This window comes from Barbus barbus (genome assembly GCF_936440315.1).
Source record: "Barbus barbus genome assembly, chromosome: 5".
Lineage (NCBI taxonomy): Eukaryota > Metazoa > Chordata > Actinopteri > Cypriniformes > Cyprinidae > Barbus > Barbus barbus.
In genome coordinates this window covers 40,794,757-40,813,518 of record NC_136733.1, presented here as the reverse complement: position 1 = coordinate 40,813,518, position 18,762 = coordinate 40,794,757, and the positions used below count along the sequence as shown (strand labels likewise).

Sequence of the window (18,762 nt, the reverse complement as noted above, 5' to 3'; positions counted from 1 at the left end):
ATGTTGCGCGCGCTTTCTTCACAAGAATACATCTTTCCTTAAGAAAATTAACCATGGTTTTACAACAAAACATTGTTACTATAGTTAAACCATAGTGACCACAGATTAACCATGGTTCTTCTACACTAACCATAGTTTAACCATGGTATTTGTAGTAAAACTGGTCATACAAATGGTAACCAATACTCAAAAATAAAAACATGCTTACTACACTGTTCCTATAGTAAAACCATGGTTAATTAAAGGGTCGTGCAGGCTTTTGTGAGTCCAGTAATAAAACACTGGAGATTGTTACAACCCTCCCTGCAGGTCACTCGAGCTTTTTAACTTTTAGATGAAAGCGAGTTCAATAAATTAGACTGCCGTAAAATTATACTTACATGTGGAATTGTTTTTGTCCTGCAGATCTTGCATATATTTATAACTTATACTGTCACAGGAGGACGGTGGTAACATAGTAACTTCACTCCTTCAGCTAATTGATAAAGCAATATTTAAGGGTTAATGACCGATTTTTTGAATGACGTGTAGCCTAGTGTGACTGAGTATCAAAGAGCTAATGAATCGGTCTGAACCCTATTAGAAGTATTAATACAGTGCCGTTGAGTACTGAGGAATCCTGCATTATTGTTAAATGGCTCTCATATTAAAGCCGAGCCAGTCCAGTGTTCCGCACGCGCTCTGAGACTCGAGCACGTGCCGGCGCTTTAACTGGCGGCAAAAATGGAGAGCTGAGGAAAAGGTGCAAATTCTGCTAAACTCGGCGATGATCGCTTAAACTGCGGCACAGACACGCCTGTATTAGCTTTTCCGATTTATGTTGACGAACAAGTGACAGTTTTCTTTGTAAGGGTGAGAGAAACGACACATCAGCAAGCCCCCCTCTGCATAAAGAAAACACCCGGCGCGCGAACTCTCACAAAGAAACTAAAATGTAACACAATATGCGAAAATAGAATGTTACATTTATAACGCGCGCAGTACAGTGTAACAACAAGGTGTTCTCTGGTGTTGTTACAGTGATATCTCATCATCATCATCACATAATACAGTGGAAAAACTTCTCAGTAATCGATGTGTATTGCGCTAATCACCTCATTAACGGTACAACACCTCACAGGACAATACACAACTCTCATTCTTATAAAACTGCAGTTTATACCCTTCTTATTTTTCATTTTCAAACAGAAAAAGTTCAGTCTTAAGATATAATAATGACTTACCAAGAGATGGACACGTTCTTTGTGCGTCTCGTCAAATCCCATTTAGATTTAAACGATGGCTGCTTAAAAACAGTAAATGCATATACAAGCTCCACATGACTAAAACGTCATTGTGTTTTAGTTTAAAATGCAGTGCAAATGAGAGAAACATGAAGTTCTTTTGCTGCACGGGTTAAAAACCGCCAAGCAGTCAAGAAGACATGACACGAGAAGAAGAAGAAAGTTGCTATTTGATTATGGGACAGAGCCTTTAACTTTCCTCTGTGTCTCGTCTAGGTACTCTAGGGAAGTTTGAGAGTTGAAGTCGATGAGGAGGAGGAAGGAGAGGCGGCGAGAGACTTAAGTAAGTCGCGGAATGGAGTTCAGAGAGTGTCGTGGACCGAGGGGGTTAAATTGCGTCATGACGGTGACAAGATGTCATTTGAGCAGAATTTAAGGGAAGCAACATGTTAACGGTTTTCTTCTAATCTCATGCTGATCACGTGGACAAACCACCCTTACCACATGGTGACAAGTCATTCTCCAGATATTAACATCATACACATTTTAATCAGTGTTTCTGCAGCTCGCCTGGTTTTAAAGAAGCATGCTGCCGAACATGAGCCTTTTTGTCTATTTTTTATTATTATTTCATACACTGTAAACAGTCATTTATCTGAAAAACAGTATGGAGGAAAGAAAACATCAAAAGAAGCTAAAAACTAAATTCACATATTTCCTACTCTGTATCTATAATCATCTCTAAATCTGCACTTTGTGCATCAAGTCCATTATTATTAAATGCATGTTGCATTCAGGGTTAAACAATCAAGTATAGGGTTATTATGGATTGTTGTGGTCAGTTATGCTTCAAATCATTTGCTTATGGCCAGACAGGCAATAAATAGCATAAGAAACACATTTCAATAATTAAAACAAAAGATACATACGGTCATAATACCACAGTAAAGAAAGATAAGAGTTCAGTGTTTGACCATTTGAAAAATGGTTTACTTTGCACACAATCATTGGCCGAAGCCAGTCTGTAATGGTAATATAAGATTATTGTTCTGCAATGCAGAAATGAGTCACCTATCGCCTGGCTTCTCAGAGGACGAGAGCACAGATCAATATAACAGTGCAGCTCAATCTCATGAAGATACAGTGTGAAGGAGAGCGTTCTGAAACTGATAAGATATCAAGCAAGCAAGGCTATGAAGAGGAGAGCAACCATAATCCAGAGAAGCTGCAAATAAAATGGACGCAATCAAACAAGAATATGTAGTTACTGCCCCTTTAACTTGGGTTGACCTGTAGAAGCACATTTTGATAGTGTTCATAACAACATCATCTCTGGAAATGATATGCTTCCATTAATGACTGACAGTCTTATCGTACATTTTCCTGAACTGATCCTGAAATGCATTCCACAGATGATGTATTTACTCAAACTCGGCCCCTCTCTTTTCTTCGTCCCCATTTCGCCGTAAACCAAGAACGAGGTCGTCTAGGTTCGGACTTGAAATTTGCCGGCCTTGGTCATGTATTTGATGCCTTTGAAAGGTTTGTACTTCTCGCCATACATGTCCAACCTATTTACTTTCAGACCTGTTGGGTGAGAAAGCGGAAAGCAAACATGTCAGTTGCAAACCAGGTGTGTATTTGGCACAAGAGAGTCTTTGGGGAAAGGCTGTGACTGCTAAAGCACTAAATCAAGAACCAGTCAACCTGAGCTTGCATTGCTCCATCCTACAGAGCCATGTTACATGCACAGCTGCTCAAAACACATCAGAACGGCTCCATCTCCTGGCCACATAATACAATCGTCATAAATGTTTTCAATGGCTCATTCATATGCAGAAATGTGCTTTATTACATTCCCTGCAGGGGATTAAAGAAACTATTTACTGACTGAAGGTGAATTTATCTGTTCACAATTATTTTAACAGAAGAAAATCTCCAGGGTACCTGAAACAAATGTGCTATTTGAATAGACTAATTATATATTTGAATGCAAAGCATTTCATATCCTATGTGGCAAATTCTATGGTGCATAATTTAGTAATACACAAAACAACCAGAATTAAATTTGAACTGAAAGCCTAAGCATTTTTTTTGCAAACATGTAATCCATAACTGTTGCTGTTTGAATACAATTAGCAGGGCTGAAATGCTTTCAGAAGTGATTTGTGTTATTCTACTATCTTGGTAAACAACGGGCCACCACGTTATGTCCTGTGTAACGTCCGAAGCGAAATCAATCGAGAAATCACTGATGGACGGTACCTGAGATAGCCAGCTGCTGAATCTTGAACTGGATGTTGATTGTTGGGTTTTCATCAGGTTTGGACGCTCCAGTCTGGAGACTCATAGTTCCTTTTAAACTGGGCAGTTTCTGGGGGTTTATCTTACCCACATCCCAAGACAAAAGCTGCAAATAACAATCCACTGCAACATTAGTATGCAGCTACCACCAGTTAAACATTCACATTTAACCAAATGTGACCCTGGAGCACAAAACCAGTCATAAGGGGCAATTTTTTTTTAAATTGAGATTCTACAATAGCTGAATAAATAATCTTTCCATTGATGTATGGTTTGTTATGATAGGACAATATTTGTCTGAGATACAACTATTAGAAAATCTGGAATCTGAGGGAGCAAAAAAATCTAAATATTGAGAAAATCTCCTTTAAAGTTGTTCAAATGAAGTTCTTAGAAATGCATATTACTAATCAAAAATTAAGTTGAGATATATTTCAAGTAGGATATTTACTAAATATCTTCATTGAACATGATATTTACTTAATATCCTAATGATTTTTGGCATAAAAGAAAAATCAATCATTTTGACCCATACAATTTTGACCCATACCCATGCAAATATTGTTGGCTATTGCTACAAATATACCCCAGCGACTTATGACTGCTGTGCTCCAGGGTCACAAATCAGAAGACTGAAGCGTGTACTTACATTATGATATATTTTGCTGTGTTGCAATCAAAAGGTAGAAACAAACGAGCCCATTTCTGTTAAATTATTATTACCTGCTATTTATGCATTTAACTTTGGTCATCACTAAACTAATTATTATGAGTTGATCACAGAGAAATTCCTAGCTTATGTAAAAATAAAATAGAAAATTTTTATGCAAGCGGAAAAATATCACACTTGACAACACTGACTTTTAAAAGACTCTGTCCTCAGTTGAACGTCAGAACCAGATGAAGAGCAATGAACACAGAAAACAATAAACCCTTGTTTACCTTGGTGACGGGGTCAAAAGTGTAGGTGCCCTGTGAGGGGTTGAGGCTGGCGTTGAGGACGCCGCGGGGCAGCTGACTGCTCACTAGGACTGATTCCACCGCTTTACCCATAGTCTGCTTCGGGCCGAGGGTGAGCTCAAAGCGACCCTGAGAACTGCCCTCTCTGAAGCTGATGTTGTGCTTCACATACACCGGGATGGCCACCAGGCTGAAGAAAACAGCAATCACAGGTCTAACTCTACACCGCATTGCAAAATAACAAGCAAAGGTATGCACACTAACGTGCAAGAGTTTGGGGTCAGTATGATTTCTTAATAAATACATTAAAATATTTTATTTTTTTATCAAGGATGCATTAATCAAGAGTGACAGTAACGACAAAAAAAATGTTCTTGTGAAACTCCATTCATCAAAGAATTCTGAGAAAAATAAAAACATCACCGTTTCCATAAACCTCACATTTTTGTAAATATTATTATATATTTTCATGTGACAACACTGAAGAAATGACACTTTGCTACAATGTAAAGTAGTGAGTGTACAGCTTGTATAACAGAGTACATTTGCTGTCCCCTCAAAATAACTCAACACACAGCCATTAATGTCTAAACCACTGGCCACAAAAGTGAGTACACCCCTAAAAGAAAATGTCCAAATTGGGCCCAAAGTGCCACCATTATTTTCCAGCACTGCATTAACCCTCTTGGGCATGGAGTTCACCAGAGCTTCACAGGTTGCCACTGGAGTCCTCTTCCACTCCTCCATGATGACATCACGGAGCTGGTGGATGTTAGAGACCTTGCGCTCCTCCACCTTCTGTTTGAGGATGCCCCACAGATGCTCAATAGGGTTTAGGTCTGGAGACATGCATGGTCAGTCCATCACCTTTACCCTCAGCTTCTTTAGTAAGGCAGTGGTCGTCTTGGAGGTGTGTTTGGGGTCGTTATCATGTTGGAATACTGCCCTGCGGCCCAGTCTCTGCTTCAGTATGTCACAGTACATGTTGGCATTCATGGTTCCCTCAATGAACTGTAGCTCCCCAGTGCCGGCAGCACTCATGCAGCCCCAGACCATGACACTCCCACCACCATGCTTGACTGTAGGCAAGACACACTTGTCTTTGTACTCCTCACCTGGTTGCCGCCACACATGCTTGACACCATCTGAACCAAATAAGTTTATCTTGGTCTCATCAGACCACAGGACATGGTTCCAGTAATCCATGTCCTTAGTCTGCTTGCCTGCAAACAGTTTGCTGAAGACTTTCTTGTGCATCATCTTTAGAAGAGGCTTCCTTCTGGGACGACAGCCATGCAGACCAATTTGATGCAGTGTGTGGCGTATGGTTTGAGCACTGACAGGCTGACCCCCCACCCCTTCAACCACTGCAGCAATGCTGGCAGCACTCATACGTCTATTTCCCAAACACAACCTCTGGATATGACGCGGAGCACGTGCACTCAACTTCTTCAGTCGACCATGGCGAGGCCTGTTCTGAGTGGAACCTGTCCTGTTTAACCGCTGTATGGTCTTGGCCACCGTGCTGCAGCTCAGTTTCAGGGTCTTCTTATAGCCTACGCCAGGGGTCTTCAACTAAAATGGCTTGAGGTCCAGTAATGAACCCTCCCCACCAGCCGAGGTCCGGACAATTCTAAAAAACAATTGATGGTTTTTGCCAGACCAGGGTATATGCAAGATATTTAAGCTTAATTTCAAGACATTTAAAGACCTTTTTTAAGACCTGCACAAAAATAAAATAAATAAATTAAATAAAATGACTGTAAAAAGCATGATTTACAGTTCAGATGCAGGTTTTCACAAAAACAATAAAGTATTATATTAATTAACGTATATAAATATATTTTACTGCCTTAATTGGTTACATTTTACAACACATTATCTTCTTGTTGATCCACCAGTTCACATTTACAACTCTGCGTGTTCGCTGCTTATATGGGTTGTTTTCACATTGATCTTTGACAACAGCAGACGTACTGATTGAAAATGGAAAATCATCCTCTTCCAGCGGAATGGCAGGACACAAGCCCAAGAGACAGACTCCACAAAGCAGCGCAGCAGCTGAATCTGAAACGTGCAGCGATCATATTTATTTAATGAATAGCCTTTTTAAGTTTAATCGCAATTCTTGTCTTTCAGTCCCCACATTTAAGGACTTTTTAAGGATGCGTCAACTTTCCTAATTTTTGAAAATGCCATCGTTTTTCACTCACTGAAAGTTTAATCTCTGCGCGCATGCATCTCTCATCACTGCACGCACGACTGCACCCAAATGGCTCTAGAGCTGACCTTGATGTGCTTAATATAAATTTGATTTATTAAATTAGCGTTTGGTATTTATTTATTTCATTATGTCAAAAGCCTTCACGAATTCGGACCGGAGTCTGCCAGTTGGCGACCCCACTACCGTAAAGACTTAAAAAGCTGCGCCGGCTAAAATAGAAGCGCCCCGTCACGTTTAAATCTCAACCTTCTGTTTTGGCTGTAGACGGGTCCGTATGGGACGGCTTTTGGGTCCGGATCAGGACCGCGGTCCGCCTGTTAGTGACCTATGGCCTACGCCATGCCATCTTCATGTAAAGCAACAATTATTTATTTCAGATCCTCAGAGAGTTCTTTGGCACGAGGTGCCATGCTGAACTTCCAGTGACCAGTATGAGAGAGTGAGAGCGATAACACCAAATTTAACACACCTGCTCCCCATATTTTGTTTCACACTTGTGCTTATGTTTGTCATGTTTGTTTATTATACTGATGGGTTACACTTTATTTTAAGGTGTCCTTGTTACAGTGTAATTATACATTTAAGTACTGAGTAATATTAATTAACTACATGTACTTACTATATGGTCAGGGTTTGGTTTAGGGTTACTTGCATGTAATTAAGCATAATTCATTGTTATTATAATAGTAAGTGAAAGTGACGTGACATACGGCCAAGTATGGTGACCCATACTCGGAATTTGTGCTCTGCATTTATCCCATCCAACGTGCACACACACAGCAGTGAACACACACACACCGTGAACACACACACACCAGTGAACACACACACACAGCAGTGAACACACACACCGTGAACACACACACACAGCAGTGAACACACACACACAGCAGTGAACACACACACACAGCAGTGAACACACACACACACACAGCAGTGAACACACACACACACACAGCAGTGAACACACACACACACACAGCAGTGAACACACACACACCGGAGCAGTGGGCAGCCACTGGACATTCACTTCCCCCACCTACAATCCCTGCCAGCCCGAGACTCGAACCCACAACCTTTGGATTACAAGTCCAGCTCTCTAATCATTAGGCCACGACTTCCCCAAGTACATGTAACGTGTAACAAGGACACCTTAAAATAATGTGTTACCCTGATGTTCTTCTTTTCTAATTGCATCTTCACCTGTAAAGCAACCTTGAGCACTGGAAAGGCGCTATATAAATAAAACCTATTATTATTATTATAATTACAACGGTATCAACAACAGAAAATGATTAGAATTAGTAAAAGATTCTTGAGACTTTCCCACTACTGTGAATATCTAAATGAGACTATTTCTGTCATACGCTGGAGGTCCTCACTTCTGAGAGCTGACGTGGTAGGACAGGAGGCGGAAGTTGCCGTCCGGTGGGATGAAGGACAGGATTCGCTCGGCCTCCCAACGCTTGAACCGGACACAGGGGTGGAAGCTGACATCGTCCAGCAGCCGAGGGTTCTACAGAATCAAAGATGCAGGAATAAAATGTCGAGAAAATGGAATGGGTTAGTATTCAGTAATATAGAATAAATTACAAGTTTGAACTTCAAAGTGCTGTTGGCAATTCGTCCCTCATTGCATAAATGCAAATTCTGCTAAATGCATAAATGTAAAAATGCCAAATTAAAAATGTCTGACATATAAAGAACTAAATAGCCGTTTTGAAAGGTAAATCTGTCAAAACATTACAGAATGCACCAAGTATTGAAGAATCTTGTTCAGATCACATGACCAGCTGTAGGCCTGCAAATCAGTGTTATTTTAGTATTAGTTACATGCTATTATAATATTCATATTGTGAATGAGCTTTTTCGCTATTACTTAGCGATTTTCAGTTTACATTTTAACTTTAGTATTTTTGTTACATGCTTTTTAATTTTATTTTTTTAAATTTTTAATTATATCTTATTATATTTAAAACATTTATTTTAGTTTTTGTAGTTTTAGTACCTAAAAAACTTAAAATGAATACTAAAATTGTTGTCTTGGCAACTAACTGAAATAAAATAGCTTCATGTTTTTCCATGTAATTATAAATTTTATTTATTAATATTAGGCCTATATATTTTTTTTTTTCCCTCATTTTTATGAGTTTTTTTCCTCAACCTAATATAATAGGTTCATGTTTTTCCATGTTTATATATATATATATATATATATATATATATATATATATATAAATAATGTTATTCATTTATTTATTTTTTCCTCTTTTTTTCCTCATTATTACTTTATTTCATCACTTTATTTTATTTATGAATAACAACACTGTATGTGATGTTGATGCTTCCAGGCCGATAGCTGTCATTAGTTGTACAAGACTTCAAAACATTCAACAAAACAAGCTTTTATTTAGAAAAGATGTCCAGATTTACCATAAATGACAAGGTGAGATCAGGCATTCCTGTGAGTTTCACACAGGCGTCTATCACTCCCTGAATCTCTGCTGTGATAGTGGAACCTTAGGGGAGAAATATACATACATTATATATATTTATGAATGATTTACTGACTCATAGGTGAGTGATTTGTGGCAAAGACATCTGCATTTCATGATTGGATCTGTACACTATTATGAGATATAAGAACACCTGATTTGTCAATGATAGCATCGATTTCTTCCACCACGTCAAAATAAGCTTCGTTGTTGGTAAATTTAACACCTGTGCGCCGCCACGGAACCACTGACAGCTGACCTGTAGGAAGCTGCTCGCCAACATTAGTGCTTCCTGTGCACGGATAAGAAACAGAATAAATAGTTATGCATTCAAAGGCTGACAGATATTTAATAAAGCACAAGCTAACACAGAGTACCTGTGATGGTGTTGACCACAGTGCGCAGGATGGTAGGAGGTTTAATGAGCTCTTTTAGGATGTTTGATTCGGTGGCCAGAGGGAAGCCATTATCCAGCATCTCCTCCAGCACCTCATAGACCACCACAACATTGTCTTTAATAGCTGCCTCTGTGCAAACCCCAAAATAGTCCTGAAGGGAGACACACAACATGCTTATTGAACATTTCAAGAGTTTATTTGCAAAAACAGATAACTTTCAAAATTACATTTTCAAAAATCATGTTTTTGTTGTGATCGTTAGCTGTTTTTATTATTTGTTTTTTAACCAAAATAACCCAACTGATATTAATTGGAATGCACAATGAAAAAACATGATTTTTGAAAATAGTTAAAAACAGAGTTCTCTCTTTTTGCAAATGAACTCTTCATTTTCAGAAATAATGCTTTGAAATGGTAGCACTTTGAGATAATACTTTATATTAAATTCGACAATAAGTTCATATAAAATATTTTACAAAATACTTCATGTACCATGGCAATTAATTTGTGTTTTTGCAAATACCCTGGGAGTACCACACACATACTATGGTTTTTATAAAATATTATACTACAGCAGCTAAACTTTGTCATTTCCTTTAATTATCTTCATCACAATGCCGGCTAACGCCGTGTTACCAAAGTCCGTAATAAATACTATGATGTTACACTGAATGCAACATTAATAACATGATATTTGACAGTCTATGAATATGCATACAGTGTATGTTATATACTAGTATACCACGTTTTCACCATCTGATACCATCACTGTATCACCACAGTACTTTTTTGTTCATGGTGTCAGATTTCACTGATCTGATCACAGAGAGTGAGCAACAACACCCGGACTCTGTTAAAGTCCCCGGGAATGATTAAAATAAAGCAAATCTCTCCGGCGAACTGCCAAAATACAGACAGCAGATACTGGATCACTGTTACACAACAATAAAGGACTCATATCACTCTGTTCCACGAGCAGCTTTAGGACTCTCTGATCACTGTTTGGTTCATCTTATACCGACCTACAGGCAGAAACTTTGTATATTATTCTTTTATTATCTGTGTCCTGTCCTGTTACTGTGTTTCTGTTGCACTGTGGAGCTTCTGTCACTACAACAAATTACCCGTATGTGTAAACATACCCAGTAAAGCCCATTCTGATTCGGATTCTGATAAACTTAAAACAATAAGTTGAGAAAACTCAAAAATCTGCTGAAGCTGGTTGCCTTAAAATTTTAAGTTGGCTCAATTTTTTTTTTTTTTTTTTTTACAGTGTGGTGCATTAGAAAAACAATGATAAAGCATCAAACCTGAAAGGTGTCCACCACACGATGCAGGAACTCGATGACGAACAGAGGAGGCACTTCGCTCTGAATGACGGCCACGAAGTAGATGCGATGTCGGAGCACGTTAATGAGGAAGTGATGCGGGGTCGGGATCACCGGGGGGACGTTCTCCGGTTCCGTGGCTCGTTCCAGAGACTCAAAGAAGTAATCGCAGACGGATCTGCTGACCACGCTCTTCCAGTGCTTCTCCAGAAAGATGTCCCCCGACGCGTTCACCAGAAACAGGCTGTGGATCATCTTGGCAGCTGGAAGACTGAGTAAGAACGAGATTATTAGCTAATGCAGAGCTCTTGACTCGTCCAGAACAGCCGGTAACCGATAGGCCTCCGAGTTCATTCGTTATTCTACACCCCTATCCGGTTACCGGAGAGAAGAATAGCGTTTTAAAAGCGCAGCCTGCTCGGATGAAAGGGTTTGGTTTCAGCAGGATCACATCATCCTCATCATCATCCTCCTCTCTCTCGCATCACAAGACTGTCTTGTGACAAGCTACGGATTAAAAGGCTTCATTCATTCGCATTTTCACCTGTCTTTATCTTTAGGTGTGTATGCTTGTATTGTAAAGATAAATTAATACTTACAATTTTTTCTGCCACTTCCCAGGATTCTTTAATTAGAAGCAGAAATGTCGCTTCCTTCTCTGTTATTTTGTGACGAGAAAATATATGATTGACACTCGCTCTAACCAATGGCAGGCAACGCCTAGCACGTTAACCCCGCCCACTCCACTTATAATTGGTGTATAGTGCGGAAGCGAGTGGACTATTATCCTCGAAGTTGATTGGACAGCGGGCATTAAACGTCACTGCACAGCGTAGTTTTATTGGCTCAAGGTAGCTTGTCCTTTTTAAAATATTTTTTTTATTAGAACTACAACAAAGAAAAAAATATACAATTATATTCACACATCCAAAAATAAATAAATTAAAAATAAACAGTCTACAGATATAAATATACAAGGGTAGCTTGTCCTCTGAGATTTGTATTGAGGTTAAAAATGGCATAATAAACTTAATTACATAATAAAAATGTGCCTTATTCTCAAGCTGATTCTAACTTACTCTGTTATTACAGGCATTTTCTTTGCACATCAATAAAAAAACATTTTGGTCTCAACAAAGAACTTTTTATCCGGTCCCTATCCACATTATACTGTGTTTCCATGCATTATATAAACACAACAGATTGTATTTGGTATTTGTTCTCGGTCTATATATATAAAACTTTGATTTACTTTAAGAAATCAAACTCCAGTATTAGACATTATATTCAAAAGACCTGAAGTTATGCTGCGACGTTATAAAATAATGTACATTTTACAGATTCTCCAATTAAAAACCAACAAGTATTTCCCTGGTTTGGCAGATAACCAATGATTGACAAAGAAAATCCGTCAAAATATAAATAAATCAAAAACACTATGATTCTGCATGCTTCGAGTGAATCTAAGCGTCTCAGCATTATACAGTACAGTATAGATGAGACACACAGCTTCAGATCTGCTTAAAATTGATCAACAATGTTATTAATGTCATTTAATATGAACTTTTAAGTTAATATCTATTGTATCCACTAATCAGCTATTATTAGACTGGATATCTGTAGATAAATCAGCACAAAATGATGTATTTATAATACACAGGTGTTATAATCATGTAATCAAACCTGAACATAAGGAGTTTTTCACTTCCAGCATTCATGGGCAATTATAAATCACTTATAAATGATTAAATACAAAATCAATAGTAGTTAAGATTGATGTGGTTTGGAATTGGTAAAATGTGCTTTATAAATACACACACGTGCATATATTTAAGAAAAGTGTTATATTTCTATATTAAATATATTTATATTTAATATAAATATATACATGTAAATATTTTCACAATATATCCTGTATGTGTGTGTATTTATATATACAGTACACGCATATATTACATAAAAGCTTTTATTTTGGATACAATTGTTTGACAGCACTAAAAAAACATTACTTTAGAGATTTTTCAAGAAATACAGTAAGTGAAATGGCTCAACATAATTTATTTTTGTTCCATGTTAAAATGTACAGAGTTCTTTGAAAGTACTTGCTAAGAAAAAAAACAAAAAAGAAAGAAACGAATAAATGGAAATACATACAAGGACAAAACAGAGAGGAGTGGAAGGTGGACGCTTCCGACCATCACCGAGCTCCCCAGCTTGGCTCTCTCTCTTTCGCCGGCTACCAGGCTCTCGCTTAGCTTACAATTCACCATGTACAATTACAAAGTATACGAAAAGGTAAGCAATATAAACAGACAGAAATATACTGAGCTCATTTTTACATGCCTCATAGATGTAAGGAAGTTGTCCTATACACACACAATAACCAAGAAAAAAAGAAAAGAAACAGAAAATAACGCTAAGTGACCTTTAGATATCTCTTTTTTCCTTTTGTTTTAAAATAGCATTAATATACTACACAAAGATAGAAAACTCTAGAGATGAGATGGAATGGAAAGGTTAAAGGCATCTTAAATTCACTAAAAATGAGTTGTCATTTTTTTTAGTTTTGAATTTCTTAATAATATTACCCCAAGAGTTGAGCTAAAAAATATGCATTATTTTTTCCTGAAACAGAAGTGAAAAAAATGACAGTACCAATATCCATGTCAGAATTTATTTTTTTTATATATTTTAGAAAAAACATTTTCTCTACAATAAGTCTTCTAAAGTCAAAAAGAGTCAGCTCGTCATAAAAGAAAGCTGCCCAGTCTGATAAAATTCAGAAAAACAAAAGCGCACAAATAATATATGAAACGTCAGGTCTTTGAGAAAGATTCCTCATATTGACAATGAATACTGGAACATTAAGAAATTCTCTGCCCGTTGTCCTAAAACAGTAACCATCTCAGGACATCATGCACTTTAACCTTTATCCCGGGTGTGAGTGTTCATTTGTCCGTGTGTGCATTGCAGACACAGATCTACTTATTTGTACAACTCGCTCTGGTGGCTAATAGCTAACATCACTACCCCATGATCAGCTGGAGTACGAGGAGCGCTACTTACTTCTTAATCATTAACATCACTGGATGAGCACAGTCGCGATGCTAACTGCTCTGCAGGCGTGGTTAACCCCTTTAACGTTACATGGACGCTGCAGTATGCCATTAAAGACCTTCCCACTATTGACATCTGTGGAGTGTTTATGATTTCTGTGCTGTGAACCAGGTAGTACCAGAATATTTACATTAACTAGTTTCCAAGGACTTGTTTAGTCCAGTCTATAGATGCATGGTCACTACTATCAGACGTCCGTTTGGGCCACTGTTATGTTTGGATATACACGATTCTGTACTGGGAAGACACCGATTTACAGAGACCTCAGACGCCTTGTGCGTCTCCACGAGTGGCTATAGAGCTCTGTGTGAGCGAATGTGTTCATGAGTGGGCGTATGAGCGAGCGTGAATCACTTTATCCACACACATAAAGCATGAGAAGGTCAGACTGAAACACAAGCATTTCAACAGTCATTGAAAAAAACAAGAACATATTAAAAATAAAGTAAATAATAATAATAATAATAATATAATAAAAAAAGAAAAAAAAAGTCCATCTACAATTATTTTGTCTCTTTTTTTAGGTAAGGCTTCCTATGTCAATTGAATGATTGTGTGCATGATTCGATGTATGTTCGATATTTGTTTCTCAGTTTGAAAAGTTAGGTCCACTTCCCCTGTAGCTGCTTTGACGCTTCACCCCTTCGGTCACATTTCGGTGGAAACCAACCCCTGTTGGTCCACACAGGGGAGCATGACACTTGCCACAATAAAGGTCTATTAGATCATCTCCCCAGCTCAGGCAATTGGGAAATGAACCTAAAAGGAACAGAGCTTGACGACAACATTTAGAAAGGAAAAGAAATCGTCGCAGTCTCTATGTCCTCTTCCTCCACCAAGCTCATCTTGTTGCTGTTTCACCCAGACTTTGGAGGGTGGTGGATACAAATGGATGAAGTACAGAGATGCAGAGTCCGGCGGGGAACGTCTCTCTCTGCTCGTTCTCTGCCGCTCATCTGCTCATGTAAGGCGACTGCTTGGGGACGCCGGCGTAGCTGTGGTGCGAGGGGCCCGTGTACATCATGTTGCCATGATGATTGGGCTGCATAGGCTGCTGCGGATAAGCCTGGCCTCCCATCATGCCCATTTGCATTTGCATGGGGTACTGGGCTGGCTGGTTCATGTATGGCGGGTTACTGTGGTACCCACTGTTCATCATGGGCTGTGGCATTCGGTAGCCAGCAGACATGGCAGCATTGAGCGGATTCATGTTCATGGAGTTGTAAGCAGCAGGGGTAGGCATGAGGTTCGTCATCATGCCACGTTGCACTGCTAAAGTTCGTGGAGAGCCTTGCATGGTCACAGCGCCAGAGCTTCGGCTGTACAACTGCTGCTGGTGAGGGGAGCCTGTAGGAATCTGAGAGGTTTTGGAACGAATTGCAATGTGGCTTTTGACTGTGGCCATCTGGCCTTGCAAACGCTGCGTATGCGGAGGAGGCAATCCAATGTTGGCGCCTGTCATGTTGCACTGGATCAAAGAGGAACCGAGATTCATGGAGCCAGAACTCAAATTTGGAGGTGGAGTCATAGTTGGCTGAGCTTGGGGCAAAGGTGGGTGTGGAGAAGAAGCGAGCTGCGCCAAGCCTGGGTTGGACAAGGAAACGCTCGTCGCGTATGACGTGACCGCAGCCGAATGCGAATAAGACATTGCATGGGGGTCCATGATGGTGTTGGTTAGCTGCTGGAGTTTGGCTAAACTGAAAGAAGCAGAGTGTTGACTGTAACCGCCGGCACCAAAGTCTTGTCCCATGCGATCATACAAACTCCGGCCTCCTCCGGCGCTGCCCGCGCTCTCGGGAATCTCCATGATCATGGGTGTGGAGGCGAAGCCGTTTCCCATACTGCACTGCGAGAGCGATTGCTGTTGAGGAGGTGGTGGCGGAGGAGCGGAGGGTGGAGGCTGCGGTTGAGGGTTTTGCTGTTGTTGTGTCGGCTGTGTGACTTTTTTCTGTTGTTGCTGGCTAGCACTTGGCGGTCTTTCAATGACGCAGCCTTGGGGAGATTTTATTCCGCAACTTGGAGTGCTAGAGGAAGGTGGAGGCGGAGGCGGAGGAGGTTGTGGTACGCCGTTTCCACTGTTTTGTCCAGGACCGGCTTGCTGGATAAGACTACAGCTGCCCATGGCGATCTGAGAGCCGACTCCTGTGCTGGAGGACGTGGAGATAAAGGAGCAGCTGCTGCCTTGCGAAGACGACGATGATGATGGTGTGGTTGAACTTGAGGATGAAGACGAGGAAGATGCTACCGCCGCTGTGGACATGCCACCTCCGTTACTTCCGCTCCCTCCTCCGTTGCCACCCATTGTTGAATCGTAGCTGCTCGGATTGTCGTAGTTTTCCGTAGTGCTTTCAATGCTGCCCAAATCACTAAATCCGCTGTCTACCACTTGCTGGGAATGATCAGAAACCGATGGCACGTCCATCATAGGAGAGGTCTCCATGTTTTGCAATGAGGGAGCGGATAGAGAGCTGGGATGCTCTGGGGTTATTTGGGTATATGCTCCACTTGCTCCAGTTCCTGTAGGACCAGGCACTCCTGATCCAGGATCCATAGGACCAGGAGTCATGCCAGGGCTGCTGACTGAATGGACAGACTGGTTCGGTAATGTAGGCAAGGGTGGGTTAGGCATGGGACTGTGCTGGGAGGCTCCGCAATCCTCCACCAGAGCTAGCGTTTCCTCCTCACCCTCTCCGTGACTGTAGCTCTGCAGAGTCCGGCAAGCAGCTAGCGTTTCTTCACAATCCTGGTAAGCTCCGTGGGACTCTGCATCCTCCTCTTGGGCCTCGCCTTGCGTGAGAGACTGTACAGCTTGCACAGTTTCCAGGTCCAGCTCGCTGCTGTGGTGATGTGTGTGCTGCTGGTGGCTCAGGTCATCTTTGAAGTCGGGATGCTGGTGTGAATGCTCAGCCTCCATCACGAGCACGGTCTTATCCTCGACGTGTAAAGGATGCATTTCCAGCGGCTCAGAAGGCACCGCGATTGCGGTTACAGTCTCTACAGCCGCCGCGGCCGCTGCAGATTCCTCCTGCTCTCGTCGACGGCGTTCATCCGTATCTGCAGAGTTAGTCTTCACCTCCTGCACTTCCTCAGCATCCTCCTCCTCATCTTCAACTTCTTCCTGTTTGCTGACGTAATCCCTTGCCACGTTTGTCTGCATGTCTAAAAAACCCTCACTGCTCTGGGGTTCTTCTTTCACGGGGGGAGAGCGAGCAGGTGATGATGGTTCCTCTTCTTCTTCATCCTCTTGCTCCTCAACATCATCTTCAGAGTCTTGGCCCTTTCTTCTTTTACTGCTACTGCTGCTGTCACTTTTCTCTTCGAGACGTCCATCTCCTTCGTCGTCGGCATCGTGATCATCGCTGCGCCGGCTTCCTGAGCCGGGTGTTGCTGCTGTTCTCCGATTAACCCCGTTATCGCAATCTTCATCATCCCGCTCTTCATCTTCCTCTGCTCTCGGCTGAGAAGCTCTTGTACTGGAAGACTGCGACATGGTACGAGAAGGAGGACGGCTGATCTTCTCAACTGACCAGGGTCGGTCTTCCTCCTCATCTTCCTCTTCTGGCTCAGACACAGGAGGAGGTTTGGGTACAGGGGGAGGGAGGTTGCCATTTTTTGGAGGGCGACCTCGCCTTTTGGGTTTGGATGGCTCTCTGAAGTCCTGAAGGAAATCGTCCTCCTCTTCTGAGTCTTTCAGTTTCTCAGGACTGAGGTCGGATGTTAAGGGTCTGGCTGTCTTTTTACAAGTTTTGTCCTCCAGCGTTGAATTGTCTAGCTGCTCCAGAGCTAATTGGCTTTGCTCAAACTGCTGTCTGGCTGCCTCCTCTTGTGCACGCTGCAGGTAATAGCTGCGAGGTTTCCGGCCAGGCTTCATTTTGATCTTTGGAGGTGGTGGGTCCTCCGAGGATGGGTCTGCTAGACTGGTGTCAGCTGTCTGACCGGCTCCACTACCAGGCTTTCTGCCTGGACGCTTCTTCCAGTGGAGTGGCTTGCGACTCTTGCCCTTAGGCCAGCCTTTCTTTCTTTTTATTGGAACCTCAGGCATCTCAGCTGTTGCCCCTGTTCTCTGTGTGGCCTCTGAAGGTTCAGGTTTTCTCAGGATAGCAACCGGCTTCAGCACAGGAGTGGGATCTGAACAGAAGAGAAGAATTTTTGAAATCACACTATTGCAGTAAACATCGCACAAAACGTTCAAGATTGCACATTTAAAACCACAGCAGGCATCCTTGGGTGTTAGGGGTGGAGGGAAAAAATCCATTGACATGTATCGCAATCAGTGTTGGGTAAGTTACTCTAAAAGAGTAATTAATTACTAGTTACTAATTACATCTTCAACAGTGTAATTAGATTACTGTAGAAATTACTCTCTCCAAAAAGTATTTAATTACTTATTACTAATTACTTTCTAAATCCTATATCAACCTCAACCAGTTAATGATATAAGGACAGACATGAAATGGTTATTTTAAATCTTTCAACAACAACAAAAAAAAAACTATAAATTATTCTGGTCACACTTTAGATTAGAGTCCAATTCTCACTATTAACTATGACTTTTGCCTCAATATACTCCTAATTACTGCTTATTAATACTTAGCAAAGTTAAATTTAAGAATTGGCTAGGATTAAGGATTTAGAATAAGGTCTTGCAGAACAAGACATTAATATGCGTTTAAGTAATAATAAACAGCCAATATCCCAGTAATATTCATGTTA

At 40.8% G+C, this 18,762-nt stretch overlaps 2 protein-coding genes across 3 annotated transcripts in view; both read right to left on the bottom strand.

Annotated features, from left to right (window-relative positions):
* Positions 1-1,854: 1,854 nt before the first annotated feature.
* On the bottom strand, positions 1,855-11,615 carry LOC306869255 (AP-3 complex subunit mu-2). 2 transcript variants are annotated; one of them, XM_079415940.1, is made up of 9 exons: positions 11,532-11,615; positions 10,915-11,203; positions 9,584-9,755; positions 9,361-9,498; positions 9,145-9,230; positions 8,094-8,227; positions 4,470-4,677; positions 3,489-3,633; positions 1,855-2,810 (listed from the first exon to the last, which is right to left on the bottom strand). In XM_079415940.1, the coding sequence occupies exons 2-9, from the start codon at positions 11,185-11,187 to the stop codon at positions 2,710-2,712; spliced, it is 1,257 nt and encodes a 418-aa protein (XP_079272066.1). In that variant the 5' UTR covers positions 11,188-11,203; positions 11,532-11,615; the 3' UTR covers positions 1,855-2,709. The 2 variants fall into 2 exon arrangements, with proteins under 2 accessions (XP_079272066.1, XP_079272067.1); XM_079415941.1 differs by having other exon boundaries at positions 10,915-11,439; positions 11,532-11,605.
* Positions 11,616-14,865: 3,250 nt separating this feature from the next.
* LOC306870145 (histone acetyltransferase KAT6A-like) overlaps positions 14,866-18,762 on the bottom strand; it is a 56,391-nt gene continuing 52,494 nt past the window's right edge. Inside the window, exon 17 of the mRNA XM_079417250.1 lies at positions 14,866-18,177. Coding sequence (XP_079273376.1) covers positions 15,002-18,177 — 3,176 coding nt within the window. The 3' untranslated portion in view covers positions 14,866-15,001. The remainder of the gene's footprint in view (positions 18,178-18,762) is intronic.